This window comes from Sminthopsis crassicaudata, chromosome 1, assembly GCF_048593235.1.
Source record: "Sminthopsis crassicaudata isolate SCR6 chromosome 1, ASM4859323v1, whole genome shotgun sequence".
Classification (NCBI taxonomy): Eukaryota; Metazoa; Chordata; class Mammalia; order Dasyuromorphia; family Dasyuridae; genus Sminthopsis; species Sminthopsis crassicaudata.
In genome coordinates, this window is record NC_133617.1 from 394,882,181 (window position 1) to 394,900,574 (window position 18,394).

General features: G+C 32.6%; 1 protein-coding gene across 3 annotated transcripts in view; it reads right to left on the bottom strand.

The window, feature by feature from the left end:
- The window catches only part of RAB11FIP3 (RAB11 family interacting protein 3), a 147,117-nt gene that overhangs the window by 71,458 nt on the left and 57,265 nt on the right, over window positions 1-18,394 (bottom strand). For all 3 annotated transcript variants that reach the window (XM_074279805.1, XM_074279807.1, XM_074279806.1), the window contains exons 2-3: window positions 13,248-13,341; window positions 4,560-4,648 (exon numbers count right to left, since the gene is read on the bottom strand). In XM_074279805.1, the coding sequence (XP_074135906.1) occupies window positions 4,560-4,648; window positions 13,248-13,341 (183 nt within the window). The remainder of the gene's footprint in view (window positions 1-4,559; window positions 4,649-13,247; window positions 13,342-18,394) is intronic.

Below are 18,394 nucleotides of genomic sequence, written 5' to 3' on the forward strand. Positions count from 1 at the left end.
TAATGCTATTGAAACCAGTGTATCTTATGAGGGTAGAGGTAGAATAAGTAATATTGAAATGTAAGCAAAATCAGATTAAAATGAATAAGGACCACTGTGCAGAGGAAAACAAGATATAAAATGGCAGACTGGGAGGAAAAAACCTAGAGAGTTATGTATTTGGGGAAGGAAGGGGTCAAAGAATAAGAGGAGCCTACCTCTAGGCTTTGGTGATTTGGGGTGTGGTGTTACTTTACATCCATCAAATTTGTCAATTCTATTTCAGCATCTTTTTCAACTGTCCCCTATTCTACATTCATAACACCACCTTCACCCAGGCTCATTATCTATGGCTGGATTAAGAGCCTCAATATTTGGGTTCATGTGTATGTCTTGCTCACATCTAACCCTCCTTCACACAGCTACCAAAATAGTCTCTCCACTCTGAATTTATCACTGCCTTGTTCAAGAAGTTTATAGGGCTCCCCATAAACTCCAAGCTATAATACAAACTCCTCTGGCAGTTAAAGTCCTTCACCATGTGGCACCATCTCCTTCCAGCCTAGATAGGTTACATATTTACTCTCTTTCATACACTTTGTACTCTGCCCAAACTGGCTCACTTGCTGTATCCTCACAATACATGACATTTCATCTGCTGTCTCTATGCACCACCACTGCTCTCTGTGAAAGTCCAGCCCTTTCACTGCTGGCTGAGATGCTATCTTCTGTTAAGAGCTTCTTCCTGATTCCCCCAGGTTTTAGAACCCCACCTTCCCAAAACACTTTGTATTTATTTTTAATAGATCATATTTTTACTTACATGTGAATATGCTATATCCACTTAAGTAGAATGGAAGCTGCTTAAAGGCAGAGACAGTCTCACTATTCTATTTATACCCAGCTTGTAGCACAGTGCCTGACATAATGAAGAGACTTAATGAATATTTTCTGATTGTAAGGCTATGGTGATGTCCTTAAATATTCTTCCTTCTTCAGTGATAAGGGTCTATTCTTATTCTATGGAACCAGGAAAGTGTTCAAAGAAAGGTCTATCTCCCAGCTTAATGCCCAGGTGTAGTAGCATGGGGATTCCCTCTAAAGACAGGGCTTAGGGAAAGAAATTCAAGTCATTCTAATCCAGAGATAGTATAGGACTGATGAATCTAAATGCCTAATCCAATCACCATGAGCCTTTTTGACTCTCAGGTTTCCTTATGATAATCAGGATAACCATTTTTTTTTTTTTAAATGAAGATGTATTCTGATGGAAGTGGATATCTTCAACATAAAGAAGATCCAACTCACTTCCAGCTGATCAATGATGGACAGAAATAACTACACACAGAGAAGGAACACTGGGAATTGAATGTAAAATATTAGCACTACTGTTTATCTACCCAGGTTACTTATACCTTCGGAATCCAATACTTAACGTGCAACAAGCAAATTGGATTTACACACATATATTATATCTAGGTTATACTGTAACACATGTAAAATGTATTGATTGCCTGTCATCTAGGGGAGGGAGTAGAAGAAGGAAGGGGAAAATCTAGAAAAATGAATACAAGGGATAATGTTATAAAAAAAATTACTCGTGCATATATACTGCCAAAAAATGTATAATTATAAAATAAAAAAAAATAGGTTAACCAATTTTTAAAAGTCATTTCCCTAGCTTCAATAAGATTTTTTAATAACTGCATGTCCAAGTGATGTCATCTTCACTGAGATGTGAAAACAGATATAGCTGAATCCTGACAGTAATAAATATGGGGCGTCTAAGTATTGAGGATATTAATTACAACAATATCAGGGAGCTGGAAGGATCCTTGTGAGAGGCATTGTAGTCTGGCTGAAATAGTACTGGGCTTATAGTCAGGAGAATCCTGCATTCAAATCTCACCTCCACACCAGCAAAGTGCCAAGCAAAGTGTAAGCACTTAATAAACACTTGATTGATTGGCCATGAACAAGTCACTTAACCTTTCTCAGCCCCAGGGATAATCACACTCAGAGTAACTCTAAGAATGAGAATATGATCAAATGAGATGATGCAGATATAAAGCACTATGCATATTAAAAGTTGTAAAGGATATAAAGAGGGACTGCTCCAGGGATATCACTGTTATAGGGAACCCCTAAATTTGAAAACTCCCCCTATCAGTGTCAGGCAAGCCCTTCACAGCACCACAAAGCCAGTCTGTCTTGGGGGTGGGACAGGAACACAGGTTTCCCAGCTCAAAGACCAACTTTCTTCTAATCCTACTCTCACTCATATGCCCTACTCACAGACACTGAGCTGTTCCTAAAATCATATACAAATGGTTATTGTGAAAATGATAGTCATAAGGCCCAATTAAATAATTTGTCCAAGTCAGAAAATGGCAAATTCTAAACTTGCTGTTTGTCTTTTGTTCTCAAAGAGGACCATGACATTAGGGAGGTAATGTTATGACAAGCGAGTTAGATTTAAGTAAGGGGGTCATGCAAGGTCATCAATCTCACTTTCTCCCCCTGGGTCCAGTGGCCAGATATAGATTAGGACGATTGGAGATAGCCCTGGATGAAGCAAATTCTGAACTAGTTCCACATTCAAACTCCAAGTCTCATGCTTTTTCCACATCACAAGTTAATCTTTATGACTTAAAGGATCTTCAAAATGTCTAAAGTACATTTTGAAGCCTTTCTTAAAAACATCTGAAGCCAGCCAGATATTAATTCTCCTTGTATCTTTTCTTATTCTATGGAGCCAGCAGAGTTTGGTAAAAGAATAATTCTAACAACTTATCTTCAGTAACTGTGCTTTCAGGCTGTAAAATTCAACACCAGTAGAGAACAAAAGGCCTACAATTATAGGTGACAATTCACTGTAACAATAGCCCTGGTTACATGTGGAAGGAGGAAGAGAAGCCAAAGCTAAAAAGCATAGATTAGTTAATCTTCTTAACATGGTTGAAATTTTTGTTTTAAAGTTTTGATAAATTAAAAACTCACAGTCCTCTGAGCTGCCCTTTTCTGGTAACCTAAATAGAAAGGGGATTCTGACATCACAGAATATAACATTCTACTCTATCCTATTTGACAATAGACTTTGAGATGTTAGTTTACACAGGGTGTCTCATTAATATCTCAAAGCATGGGTTTATAAAAGTTAGCTCTTAGATCTTCTTCTCCAAAAATTGCGAATATTAATTACGCAGTTACAGGAGAGCATATCACATATATTTTCAGTAATTCAGTGAGGCTTCAGTTAGACCTACAACAACAAAATCAATAGGCTCTCATTTGATTACACAGTACTTTGTATTCCTCCTATGTAGCTAATCCCAATCCTTCTTAATGATTAATGTCTAGCACTAATATTCAAATTTGTATTATATTCAGATATATACATATATATAGATAGACAGATAGATATAATACCTATATATGGATATATTTTACATTGTATCATCTCCCAATCCCAATCTGTAATTATAGTGCTTTAAAATTTGCAAAATGTTTTATATATAGTATTTCACTTAACCTTCACCACAACCTTCTGAGGTATTATTATTTTCATTTTATAAATGGTGAAACAGACTAAGTGAATGAAGTTAAATGGCTTGGTTGTTAAATTATCAATGATCTTGGAGTCACAAGATCTAATGATATTTTTCTCAGTCCTTATCATGCCTGACCTCTCTGCTGCAATTTGACACTGCTGACCACCCTGTCCTACTGGCCACTTTCTCTGTTTTAACATTTCATGACACTGTTCTGTCTTGGTTCTCCTCCTTCCTGTCTGAACACTTCTCAATATCCTTTGCTCACTCATTATCTATAAATCACTACCTCAATGATGGTATGCCACAAAGTTTTAGTTTAGGGTTGGTCAATCTATTTATTTGGCTCTGATTAATACCACAGCTAGTGTCAAAAAGTGGGATTTGAATCTGAGCCTTCCTGACTCTAAGTCCAGCATTCTAAGACCACATTTCCTCCTTGTAAAGCAGAGATCTTTATGCCTCTCCAAGGATCTTATAACACCTTCCACATGGTAGGTTCTTAATCAGTCTGATAAATGACACTATCACTGCTGGCAACATAAAGTTTTTCTAAGTTGTGTACTAACAGCAAAACAACTCTTTGGACATGTATACATATATTGTATTTAATTTATACTTTAACATATTTAACATGTATTGGTCAACCTGCCATCTGGGAGAGGGGAAGGAGGGGAAAAATTAGAACAAAAGGTCTGGCAATTGTCAATGTTGTAAAATTACCCATGCATATATCTGGTGAATAAAAACTATTTTAAAAAAATAAATAGATTTTTTAAAAAGTTGTGTGCTAAAACAATGCACATACACATTTAAAATCAAACTCTTGTTAAAGCAAATTTAAAACAAACAAATAAATTAAAACATTCTTCATAGTTTGATCTGTTTCATTAACTGAATCATAGAGTCTTTACTTAACACTAAACTCAATTCAACCAACCATTTTTAGGTACTTATTATATGCCAGACACCAAGTTATTTTAAATATGCCTCCTACCACAAGCCCCTGATTTTTTTCATGATACTTGCCTCATAAGTAACAAAGTCATCAAATTCATCAGGGCAGGCAGGGGGATCTTCTTGGACATATCCAATGTCATACAACTGGCTCTCAGGATCTGTAGGAAAAAGAATATAGATTTTAGTAGTTACAGTTAAACATATGCCTTTTGGTATGACAGTTGTAATTTCCTATTTAAATATCTCATCAAAATACAGAGATGATACCTAAGTTCTTGAGGGCTCTATCAACAAAGCACAAACTCTGACATCAATATTCAACAAACATGTATTAAATACCTACTATGTACAAGCCACTGTGATAAAAACTGGAGATACAAAGAACAGGATCTAGCAAATTCCAATAAAATGGAAAGGCCCTGACTATATTATCAATAAAAACTGTTGTCTGATAGACAGTCTCATGAAGATAGGCCCATATTAGCCACTGTCAGAAATTCTTTGGGCATAGCAACTGAGTCAAATTTATAAGAATACAAGCCATTCTCCAACTGAAAAATGGTCAAAGAATAGGCAGTTTTCAGATCACGAAATCATAGCTAACTATAGGCATAAGAAAACTTGTTTTAAATAACTTTTGATCAGTGAAATGCAAAAAAAAAAAAAAAAAAAAATGATGACCAAGTATCTATCACCTTACACCTATCAGACTAGATAATATGAGGGGAAAAAAAAGGAAAATAATTAATCTTATATAGAATGTGTGAAAATAGGAACACTAATGCACTTTAGAAAGTTATGAACTGATCCAATCAATATGGAGAACAATTTGGAATTATACTCAAAGAGAAATCAAACTGTGCACACCCTTTGATCCAGCAATGCCATAGGTCTATATCCTAAAAACATCATATAAAAGAGAAAAGGTTTCTTTTTTTAAATTTATGTAGCTCTTTTTATGGTGGTAAAATATTGGAAATTGAGAAGATGCTCATCGATAGGGGAATGGCTGAACAAGCTGTATGTAAGTATACAAATGTAACAGAAGAGTGCTGTACAATAAGAAATGATAAACAGGCAGATTTCAGAAAACCTGGAAAGAGTTGTATAAACTGATGCAAAGTAAAATAAGCAGAACTAGGAAAATATTGTATACAGTATCATAAACATTGTGTGATAATCAATTATGAATGCCTCAGTTTATCTTAGAAACACAATGTATCCAAATTTAGGTCCAAAAGACTCACAAGGAAAAATGATATCCACAGGCAGATAAAGAACTAATGGGCTCTGAATTTAGATTGAAGCATAACTTTTTCACTTTCTTCTTCTTCATTTTTTCTTATGATCTGTTTCTTTTTTCATAGTCATGACTAATATGGAAATATGTTTTCTATAACAGCACATGCATAATCTCTATCAAATTACCTACCATTTTAGGAAGAGGAAAGGCCAGAAAGGGAGAAAAATTCAAAACTTAAAATTTTGTAAAAATCAATCCTAAGAATTGTCTTGACATGTAATTGAAGAAAAATATAAAAAGCCAGAGCCCTTATCTACAAAATCAGGCATACAGACAGTCCTGCTGCCATGGTATTGAATGACAGTGTTAGGATCAGCAGGCATGCCCATAATTCTGATGGGAAGTGCCAGAGGGATATGTGGTTTTGGAGAAGCCATTTAATCTCTTGAGCCCTTGTTATCTGGTCTATAAAATGAGGAGTTAGATCATGACATCCTAATTCTAAATGTATGTTCCATAATCTTCACAACAAAGTAGCAGAAGAAAGTTTTACCTTAAAGAAAAAAACATGTTATTCTTTTTTTTTTTTTTTTTTTGCCAAGGTGAAAGGTAGAACAATAGATACACTGTAAGACTTTTATTAATTTACATTTTAGTTTTTATGTTGTTTTTCCCCCTTTCTTTTTTTATTCTTTGTTATAAAGGCTGGTTTTCTGGGTGATGAAAAAGGGCCAGACATCTATTAAGAAATCAAGTGACATAAAACCTAAATAAATAAATAAATAAAACTGGTTTAAGAAAATAACATCAAGAAACACAGGAAAAATTCTGGAGGTTTTTTAAGTTCCTTCTAAATATTTCTACTTATTCAGTAGGTATTTTGAGTACCTACTTATAGTCTCAACAGTCAGTAAACAAGCATTTATTGAACATTTACTATGTGCCAGGCATCATGTTAAAGAATGCAAAGAAAGACAAAGCACACATATATTTGCTGTTTTCAAGGAATTCATTCTAATGTGAGAGCAATTCTCAAAAAAATTGCATACTTTATGCACCATATACTAAGCAATAGCAATGTTCTAGAATGATGAACTGTAAATGACTTTGCTATTCTCAATAGTATAACGATCTACAACTATTCTGAAGGACTTATGATGAAAAATCTTATCCATACCCAGAGAAAGAACTGATTGTGTCTGATTATAGACTGAAGCATTCTCTTTCTCTTTTTAAACTTTATTTATCTCGAGGATTTTTATTTTTATTAGAGTGGGAGATCTATGTTTTCTTTTACAACATGACTTTTATGGAAATGTTTTGCATAACTTCACATATGGTTTAATTGTGGGTGAGGATAAAAGAGAGAACCTAGAACTCAAAAGTTTTAAAAACAAATGTTAAAAAAAATTGTTTTAAATGTAACTGGGGGAAAATATTAAATAAATAAATAAAGATTTCACATTTCAGATATATACAATATAAATGAAAGGTAACTTAAAGGGGAAAGAAGTAACAATAGAGCAGATTATGCAGAATATTAAAGAAATTGACCAGATTCCTCCCCTCAAAAAGTCTATCTACATTATTATTCAGAAGACAAGACGTATACAAGATAAGTGTCAAAATGTATGAGTGTGGGTACTCCCAGGGGCTTGTGGGAATTACAACCAATGAGCTTGCTCCTCCTAGAATTCACCTGGTAATCCTAACATATGAGAAGGCTAGAAGTATTAGAGAAATTTTTCAAAAGCTTATAAACAGTGATTGCTGGAATAGTAAGGAAGATATCATAGAAGATGTAGAATTTGAGCTAAGTACAGAGAAAGAAAACAAGGAAAGGGAAGAGAAACCATGAACTAGAGGTTAATTCAATCATCAATAAATAAAATCTAAGACATTAAATTTGAAACTTGAACTACTGAATTTGAGCCTAGAAGGCTGGAAATTGGAGGGTAAAAAAACACTAGCATATTAAATAATCATAATTTAAGTAATAAATAATGAAAAGCTATCTTTCCTGCCTTCCAAAAGACCCTATTATCTGAATCTTCATATAGGTGAGAGATATTTCACCATAAGGTTCTTCAATCAAATTTTGGTTATTCTAGGTTTGGTTTTGGGGTTTTTTTCTGATTTGATCATACAATCCTGATTTATTTTTATCTTACAGCCTTGCACAACATATTTTCAAATTTGTAAAAAAATTAAAGAGGCAAAATAATAATCTCAGGGGACAGCAAAAGGGGGAAAAGTGGATTTTTTTTTTAATTTGGCTTTGTTTTTAAATATTGTCTCAAATTAAATGAAATTTGGGCATATCCTACATGAGTCTGCTTCAAACAACATTTATTATTTTTTTTATATTAGTCAATCTGATAAGTATAAGATGGTACCTTAGAGTTGTTTTAATTTTTATTTCTTTAATCAAAAATGATTTAGAGTACTTCTTCCTATGTCTATAGATAGCTTTGATTTCTTCATCTGAAAACTGCCTATTCATATCCTTTGATCATTTATCAGGTAGGCTTACATTCTTATAAATTAAATTCTCTATATATTTGGGAAAAGAGGCATTTATCAGAGACATTTGGATTAGTATCTTTCCTTATCTCTTTTAATTAGGTCTATTTTAGCTTTTGCTTTGTCTGAGATCGACATTGCTACCTCTGCTTTTTTTTTTTTAAAGTTCCTTTAAAGCATAATAAATTCTGCTTCAGTGCCTTATTCTAATCTCTTATGTGCCTCTCTGCTTCAAGAGTGTTTCTTGTAAACAAGATATTCTAAAAATTCTGTTTTTCGATTCACTCTGCTATCTGCTTCTGTTTTATGGAAGAGTTCACTCCATTCACGCTCAGTTATAATTGTGTATTTCCCTCCATCCTATTTTTCTTCCAGTTTGCTTTCTCTCTTCTTTCACCTTTATGCTTTTCACCAGTGTTGTGCCAGTGTTTTAGGGTGCTATTTTATGGCTGTTTGGAAATTATTGTCAAAGAGTTACAGTGATTTATTGTTTACTCCACCATCTGGCTCCCAGAAGTCCAGCAGGAAAATTATACAGGAGAAAATAAACAATACAAGACAAAAATTCTCTACTTTATCTCCTGTCTAATTATAGCATTCTCACACTACCATACTATTCACCCATACTATGCTCACAGACACCATATTCACTGCTTATATTCACTGGCATCATAGTAAATCTACTCTACAACACAAAAGGTGGTATGGAGCAATAACCCTTTGCCAATGATTTTATGAAGACAATTTAGGATTAGGCTCTATGCTAAGATTTAATATTAAGTTTCTTTCAAGTCTTTTTCAAGACTTCTTTCAAGTGCAGTGTATTTGTTCCACAATACCAAATGACTTTCCTGTAATTTAAATGACAAAATGTTCATAAATATTCTCAATGGATCACAAATATAGTCTTACATTATTCAATCAGAAGAGCCTGAATTCACTTAGATCAAGTCTGGTGAGAATATATTTGAGTAACATTTTCAAAATTCAATAATTTTTAAAGATATTTTCTCATAACTCTAAAAGATAGACTGGGACAAGTAAGGTAGGCAGTCACCTGAGACATTTCAGGAAATATAGATTTGACTCCTCTATTCAAAAAAACTCCATGGCTTCATATTATTTCCAGGCATTCAAAGCCCTTCATAATTTGAATCCAGCCTATTTTCCCAGGATAGCCATCACTTGATAGTCATCACATGGATTAAGTTTATTTGATAGTTTTAATTCTTTCAAGTTATCCAAGGATTTTCTTGTCTTAATTCAATTCAAATGGGAAGGGAAGGGGAAAGGGAAAGAGAAAGGGAAAGGAAAAGAGAAAAGGAAAAGGGAAAGGAAAGGGGAAGGGGAAAGGGAAGGGGAAGGGAGGGAGGGAGAAAGAGGAATATTACAAGAAATGTCTTTGGAAACTGAGTGGATGACCATCAATTGGAGAATGGCTGAATAAATTGTGGTATATGAATATTATGGAATATTATTATTCTGTAAGAAATAACCCACAGGATGATTTCAGAAAGGCCTAGAGAGACTTACATGAACTGATGCTGAGTGAAATGAACAAGACATGGAGATCAATATATACTTCAACAACAATACTATATGATGATCAATTCTGATGGAGGTGGCCATCTTTAACAATGAGATGAACCAAATCAGTTCCAATAGAGCAGTAATGAACTGAACCAGTTACACCCAGTTAAAGAACTCTGGCAGATGACTATAAACCACTATACAGAATTCCCAATCCTCCTATTTTTGATTTCCTTCACAGGCTAATTGTACACTATTTCAAAGTCCAATTCAAAATCCAAATAACTGTTTGAACATGTATACATATATTGTATTTAATTATACTTTAACATATGTAACATGTATTGGTCAACCTGGGGGAGGGGATAGGGGGAAGGAGGGGAAAAATTGGAACAAAAGACTTGGCAATGGTCAATGCTGTAAAATTACCCATGCATACATCTTGTATATAAAAAGCTATAATTAAAAAAAAAAAAAAGGTCTTCTACATTTATAGCTTTTGCTATTTCCTCTTTAATTTACCTTACAATTATCTCCTTAGCAACATGGTTCTTATTAACATAAGTTAAATACTAGGAGCCAGACTCAGGATTACATGACTCTGGATGAAATCACAGAAGCAATTGCTACTGACCTCTCATTATGACTCAACATAAAACTAGTATACATTAAATACTCAGTCACCTTTAAAATAATTTGTAATATTTTATCTCCCCTCAAATTTATACTGTGATCTGTCAGTCTATAATTTCCTTATCTGAAATGTAGCTATTTTTCAACAATGACAAAAACCTCACTGACTCAATAGCTAGCAACCTGCGCTACAAACATTTTTTTTTTTTAGCTCAATTCTCTTTTAAATATCTAGTTTCTAGAAATAATCTCTTATGGTATGTGTATCTAACTTTCCTAATAACCATTAAGCTAGAAGTAACTAGCTTTAGGTTGGCACATTATTTTTCTCCATGGAAAAGTGACTGCTCTTTCTTTACACTCAGGTCAGCTTTAGCTCCTACCCTACAAAAAGAGAACAACTCTATATGTAATGCATTTTTGTGGTGTGGTCAATTTGATTGCTTAGATCATGTGCAAGATTAATAGAGGCCACCATTAGAATATTAGAAATGACTAGATTAGATGGGTCAGGACCAATTTTAGTGGTCACAAATTCAGAGTTTTGTTTCCTAGCTCTGTTAGTATCAAAAACAATCAATCAAACAAACAAACAAAACCAATCCCAAAGAGTTTCAAGGTTCATTTTTGTTTTTCTATAAGTTACTATAGTAATCCAAGATTTTTAAAAATCTTTTGCCTTTTATTCATGAAAATGACTTAAAGTTCAATGTAAAATGAATCACTTTTTTCTGTTTGTTGCAATAACTTACTCTAAACACCATCTGTCCTTTTTATGCTAAGAATGCTAGTCTGTGAAGTATTTTAAAGGTCTTAGATGAAATCTAATCAATAGCTTTCCTATTCAGCTGCTTTAATTTTTTCTTTCTTTCCTACCCCACAGTCAACTTTATTGAGATTAAATAGTTTTTCATTTTTGCATAAAGAACATCACAGGCATGTTTAAAAAATCAGTCCATCTGAGCTGAAAAACATTTCGAATTATATTACACTTCAATATTTTCATGATTAATCTTTTAAAATTACATTCAATTCTGAGTATATATATTGGCATTTTTAGAATTGGGATGTTCCTTTCTATGTGAGATTTCCTAGTATTCATCAATATCTCACTTTTTTCAAGTTGATTCAAATTCAAACCCTCACCAAAGACTTATCCATTCTTCTAACTTGATAACTAATGATTCACTATCAAAATCATCAATATTACTTTATCTAAAGAACACTTTAAGAAGATATTGATTCTCCTTTCATTCCTGAGGATCATAACACATATTCTGAAAATACTTTTATGTTCTATTTTGAAACATTTTTTCTTTAGGTAAGTAAAACATAACTGAGAAAAGAAGTCTTCTAAACTAGATCTTTCATTTGGTTGCTCTATAAAAATAAACCATGCTAGTCTTCACAAAGCTGACCTGAGTGTAAAGAAAGAGCAATCACTTTTCCATGGAGAAAAATAATGTGCCAACCTAAAATTAGATTTCTTTTTCCTTTTCAATGGACCTGGTAGCTTCCTCTTTGTACTCTATCTGAATTTAGTATCACAGCTGTAGAAATGAAGGGACTTTTGAAACTATCTAGTCCAATCACCTCACTTTTCAGATAAAAACTTGAGTACCAAACAGGGTAAGAGGAATGCCCAAGGTCAAAAGGGAGTAAGCATAGCTGGGCCTTAAATTTAAATCCTCTGATTCTAAATCCAGCACCCCTTCTATTATAGCAAACTTACCTTGTCTAAGTAAGAATGGGGATGAAGATTTCAAAAACATATATTATTTAAACAATAGGAAGTTATTTGGACTCCCCCTCCTATCAGTAGAATTTTCCTGAAAAAGACAAATTATTGGCTCTCTTTCTAATATTCTGATCACATTTCTGAATGTGGTTTATTTTTACCACCACAATGCTGCTTTCAATGTTTGGAGGGTACAAGAAGCACTCCTATAATCAGAACTAAATCAAATTTCTATAATGCTTTAAGATCTAGTTTTATTTTCAACATAACCATTCTAATGAGTTAAGTAGCAAATATTATTATTCTCATTTTAAAGATGAAGAAAGTTAAATTCTGACTTTTTTCTCAAGTTAGTCTACATCTAGACCCTCATCTATCTATCTATACATCATCTCTCTGATTTTATTGCTATTTGTTTATCAGTCATTTAGTTGAGGTTAATCAATTTGCCAATGTTCCAGACCCAAGTCCAATTCTTGAATTTATCAACTAAGCTGATTGTAAATATATCCACATAAACTATTAAAATTAAGCAAAGTGATATAGTGTATACAAAAGAAGATAATCTATCTTGTCCAACATTTATATACTCTAAAAATTAGCTCTTCTAAGGTAAACAGATACAAGAAAATAATTAACAGATTAACTCAAATCTTTGGAATATGACCATCAAACACAATCATGGCTTTCTGAATAAAAAAAAAAAAAAAATCAGAGAAAGAAAAGTGATGAGTCAGTCCACAGTGGAAAGCAGGATAAGGATAGAAGGTTAGAGGCAAAGAAATACGGGATAAAACCAAAAGTAACTAGAGGCCCAGAGTATTTTGGAGGCTTCAAAGAGATGGGAAGGTGACAAAGTGTTGCAAAAGGGGTATATGGGAAATGACAGCCGCTGAGTAGTTAAGAAGATGGTTAAGAATGATGCTGAGGTTGATATTAAAATAAGGCTTAGAAAAACTGTAGGGATATAGGATGAGATTTAACCACAAAAGAACTTTAGGCATAGTAACTGAAAGATGGAGGAATGTGATAGAAGCAGAGGACATTCTATGAGAGAAAAGATAATTGGAAATATAGTTTTAAAACTAACCTCCATTGCTGATAGCTGTAATCCCTCGATAAAAATCTTCAAAACTGATGATTCCAAGTCCACTGGGATCCAGATATTTAGTCAAGTCTTTCACCTGCAATCACAAAAATGAGAACTATAGCTTAACCAAAATTATTTCATTTAAAAAGGTATGCATGTATTTAACATATATGGGACTACCTACCATTTAGGGGAGGAGGTGGAAGGAAGAAGGGGAAAAGTTGGAATAGAAGTTTTTGCAAGGATCAATGTTCAAAAATTACTCATGCATATGTTTTGTCAATAAAAAGCTATAATAATAATATAAAAAGTTATGCATGACATAAATAGAAATTATAAAAAAGAAAATACAAACTGTTACTAGTCACATGGAAAGATTTCAAACTCTCTAAGCCTAATTATCAAAGAAGTAAGGATCAAGAAACTTTATAATACCTGACAACCATTATATCAAAAAATATAAAAAATAGTCAAGTTCAACAGGGGGGGGGGGGAGGAAGAAGGCTGCAGGAAAACAGGAATACGTCTTTGATAGGACCAAATATTTTGGAGAGTAACATGCTTATAATAAGTCATAAAACTGATGACAGATCATTGGATCACAGATGTAGAGTTTGAAAGGATTTCAGAGTTTATCTAATTTAATCTCTTCAATTTAAAGATGAAGAAAGTGAGGCCCACATAGATTAACTGACTTGTCCAAGGCCACATAGGTTGGAAGTTTTAGAGATGGGATTTAGAGCTAGGTTTTCTGACTCTAGAACCAATACCCTTTCCACTGTATGAAGCCCATTGCTAGGATTCTATATCAAAAACATCATGAGGAAGAAAAAAAAAGATCCACATGTAGAAGAATGTGAAAAATTGCTTTGTATTAACAAAAAAATACAGATGATCTAAAAATCTAATAATTGGAGGATGACTGAATAAATCATGCCATATAGTTATAGTGGAATATTATAATGGAATACTTGAATGATAAATATGAAATAGACAAGTAAACACTGGAAAAACCTATATAGGGTGATACAAAATAAAATCAGTAATATATGGTAAAAATTAAGTACTTTTTTAAAGTAACTAAGTAAAGAATAAATAAATAAGGAAAGAAAAATAAGGAGAGAGGTGATAAAAAGAAGAAAGATGAAGCAAGTCAAATGTGACAGAGTAAAAGTATCTTATCTGTTTGTCTTTATTTGTTGTTTGTCTATTATTTTCTTTTGCCCAGCTAAAGGTTAGAAGGCTTGGAAACGATTTTACTAAAAAAAATTTTATATTTGTGTTGACAAATTACAATGAAAAAAACTTTCACATGTATTATGTATCTGAACATTTTATATAAAAATAATAATCTAACCTATAAAATATACGATTTTATTCTGAAACAATAATAAACTCTTCTTTTGAACAGAGAAGTAAAGTTATTAGGAAAAGGCCACAAGCACTACCATAGAATCTAGAAAAAAAATAAATTCTATGAAAATAATAATTGTGACTTATTCTTTGTATTCCATGTTACATAGTATTGTCTATATTTTACAAGTAACACTCATAATTGTAGAAAAATATTGAATTCCTTGGATTTTAGGGAAAAGAAATTGGCTACATACTCTTAACTATGTCACATTTCTTCAATGGAAGAATAAAACTTTTGAAGTTTTACATATTATAGCAACTCTTGTACAGAGATCATGGCTGAATCAATTGGAGAATACCTTGATTTCTTATAAATTAGAGTCAATTCTCTATATATTTTGGAAATGAGGCCTTTATCAGAACTTTTGACTGTAAAAATGCTTTCCCAGTTTATTGCTTTCCTTCTAATCTTGTCTGCATTAGTTTTGTTTGTATAAAAACTTTTCAATTTGATATAATCAAATTTTTCTATGATGTGATCCAGAATGATCTCTAGTCCTTCTTTGGAAATAAATTCCTTCCTCCTCCACAGATCTGAGAGGTAAACTATCCTATGTTCCTCTAATTTATTTATAATCTTGTTCTTTATACCTAAATCATGGACCCATTTTGATCTTATTTGGGTGTACGGTGTTAACTGTGGGTCCATGCCTAATTTCTACCATACTAACTAATTTCCAGTTTTCCCAGCAGTTTTTGTCAAATAGTTATCCCCAAAGTTGGGATCTTTGGGTTTGTCAAACACTAGATTGCTATAGTTATTGACTATTTTGTCCTGTCAACCTAACTATTCCACTGATCAGCTAATCGATTTCTTAGCCAATACCAAATGGTTTTGGTGACCACTGCTTTATAATATAGTTTTAGATCAGATACAGCTGGCCACTTTCATTTGATTTTCATATATAATATAAAAAAGTGTAAGGATTACTTACTACCCAAGTTTTAGCACTCTATCAAACTGTAAGAAAGGGTTAAGAAGGGTATGGGTAGGGAAAGATGAATGAAAAAGAGACAAAGCATAAAAACTTCCTAGAAACAATTCCCTTCAGTCTTTTTATTATAGCCTACCAACTCCCATTCCACTCTGATCTTATTTCCTTTCAAAATATTACACATTCCTATGGTGGGACTATAGGAGCAAAAGATTTGAGATGACAAATAATCAAGAGATAACTGTGTCATCTTGAACAAGTTACTTACTATCTCTAGTTCAATTCCCCCATCTATAAAATAAGAAAATGGGTTAAATGATTTTTTTTTGTTTTAAAGTTTAATCTATTTTTTAAAGCAAGGAAACTTTATTCTTTTTTCTTCATTTCTGAATTCTTTATTCCTCCAACTTCTCCCATCCATTGAGAAGGCAAGAAAAATAAAAAAGAATTATGTTTAAATTTTTTTTTTATTTTAAACAAAAGAGGAAGTGGACACAGAAGAAAGATACAAAAATTTCATTAAATCTAGGCTTTTTTCCTATGTATCTACTGCAGATTAAGTGGCAAATTATCTAATCACAGTTAAGATGTAGGGTCCTATAGTAATTTATGTATATTTGTAACCAAGATATTGGACATCACCTAAGATAACCTCTTCATTTTATAGAAATAAAATAGTATCAGATAAATTAAGTGACTTATCCAAGATCCAAAGATTATATAGGTTATTGATTTTAAAAGGGACTTTGGAGGCAATGTAATCCAATCTCCTCATTTTACAGATGAAGAAACTGAGCAGAGAAGTAAAGACCCTTGTTCAAGTTCATTCAGATAATAAGTAGCAGATCTAGGACTTAAATCTAAATGCTCTGACATGCTGCTACATAATTTCTTAAGGAGTCATGAAGAACACTGTTTGCATTTTTATTTATAAAAATTTATTTTATTTATTAAAATTTTTCTCCTATACCCAAAGACATATTAGTTCATTTTATTAACCTAATTTACAATCTTCTCAGCTAATTACTAGGAATCCTATTTTTAAAAAGTTTAAAAAAAAAAAAGACAAAGCAAAATACAAATAAGAGTAAAGTATCATGTTTCTTTGTCTAAAATATTTGAGATTGCAGGGCTCTGTTTTAAAGTAATAAATTAAATAAGTTTCTATAACAGCAATAGCCTACCAACTGTCAAGAAGATTAATATTTGGAGATTGTCTATTTATGCATAAATACAAGAATTTTAGCAAGACTAGTAATTTTCATAGAAAATGAATCATAGGAAGAAAAAAAATCAAGGATACTAAAGCAAATATCACATAAATGCTATTTTCTACAAATAAAGTGAAAAACATTTTCCAGACAGTAAGTCAATAGGTATCGAGTAAGTGCCTACTATGTTCCAAGTACTGTACTAAGCACTGTTGATTAATGGCAAACAAATAAAATAAAACAAAACAAAACAAAACAAAACAAAAAAAAAAAAAGGTCCTGTGTTCAAGAAAATTGCAGTCTAAGGTGGGAAATAATACATAAACAACAATGGACAAAAAAAAAAAAAAAGATATACATAGGATAAACTGGGGGATAGTCTCAGAGAAAAGACACTAAAATTAAGGGAAAAAAAACCTTGTCACTTCACACTCTTAAACAAGACTGGAATAATACTTTGATTACCAATCTAATAGAGAAAGAATTGTTGGGATACACGGGAGAGCTGCTGAAATACACGGGAGCCACCTGACAGTGGCTGCTGGAGATCCAACCCAGAATGGATCTCCTCTTGTGAGAGGATGAAACAAGGATACTGAGAGGCAATTGCTGTTCCCTGACCTCTCTGACCGACAGGCCGTTTTGTGTTGTCTGACCTCTCTCTTCTTCCCCTCTGTCTCCAATTTATCTCATTCCCAATCTGCAACACCTGCGTCAGCAAAGGCTGCCTTGCAACTCCTTCAGATGTTATGATCCACAGCAGTGGAGGCTCTCAGAGAATTGACCTGTCCCTTAACAAAGAATGAAATTGCATATTTAACATCCCTTCAATAACAGGTCCTTCCTACCACATAAGGAATTTAAAGTATATGCGAAACAACTTGCAGTAATGTAAGAGCCAACTGAGTTGTAAGCTTATAAGAATTAGAAATTATAGAATTCTTTTCTACAAGTTGTGCTTAATTGAATTAAGAAAAAAATTTTCTATTGCATATTTTTGGTAAAAATATTTCAAACAATAAATAATATATTGTCAATAATTATAAAAAGCATTATGAGTCAAGTTCATTAGCTCAAAAAAAAAAAAAAAAAAAAAGCTTTTCACTTAAGAAAACTTTAAGTAAGTTGCCAAAGTAACAGTTTTGAATATCAATGAGCTATGTGGCATGATGCATGAACTGCCAAACTTGGAAAAAGGAACTTAAATTTGAAATGCAGAAAGACACTCTCTTAATGTGTGATAATGAGCAAGTCAATGAACCTCTCAAGATCTATTTCCTCACTTGTAAAATGAGGATGATACTTTGCAATACTGTTATAAAGATCAAATGAGATTAGATATAGATATATATGTATATGTGTACATATATACACATAGGTAAATATATACATATAAAAAGTATTTTATAGACATAAAGCATATATAATACAATTATTAATATTATGTCTCCTTTTTCTTTTTATTAACAAATTAAGGGGGAAGGATAGAGGCATCAAATGTTTTACATTACATAAAAGCTTCATAAAGCATTCCATTCTTTACTACTTATGTTTTGTAAAAGTCTTCATTTCTACTGAAATATTA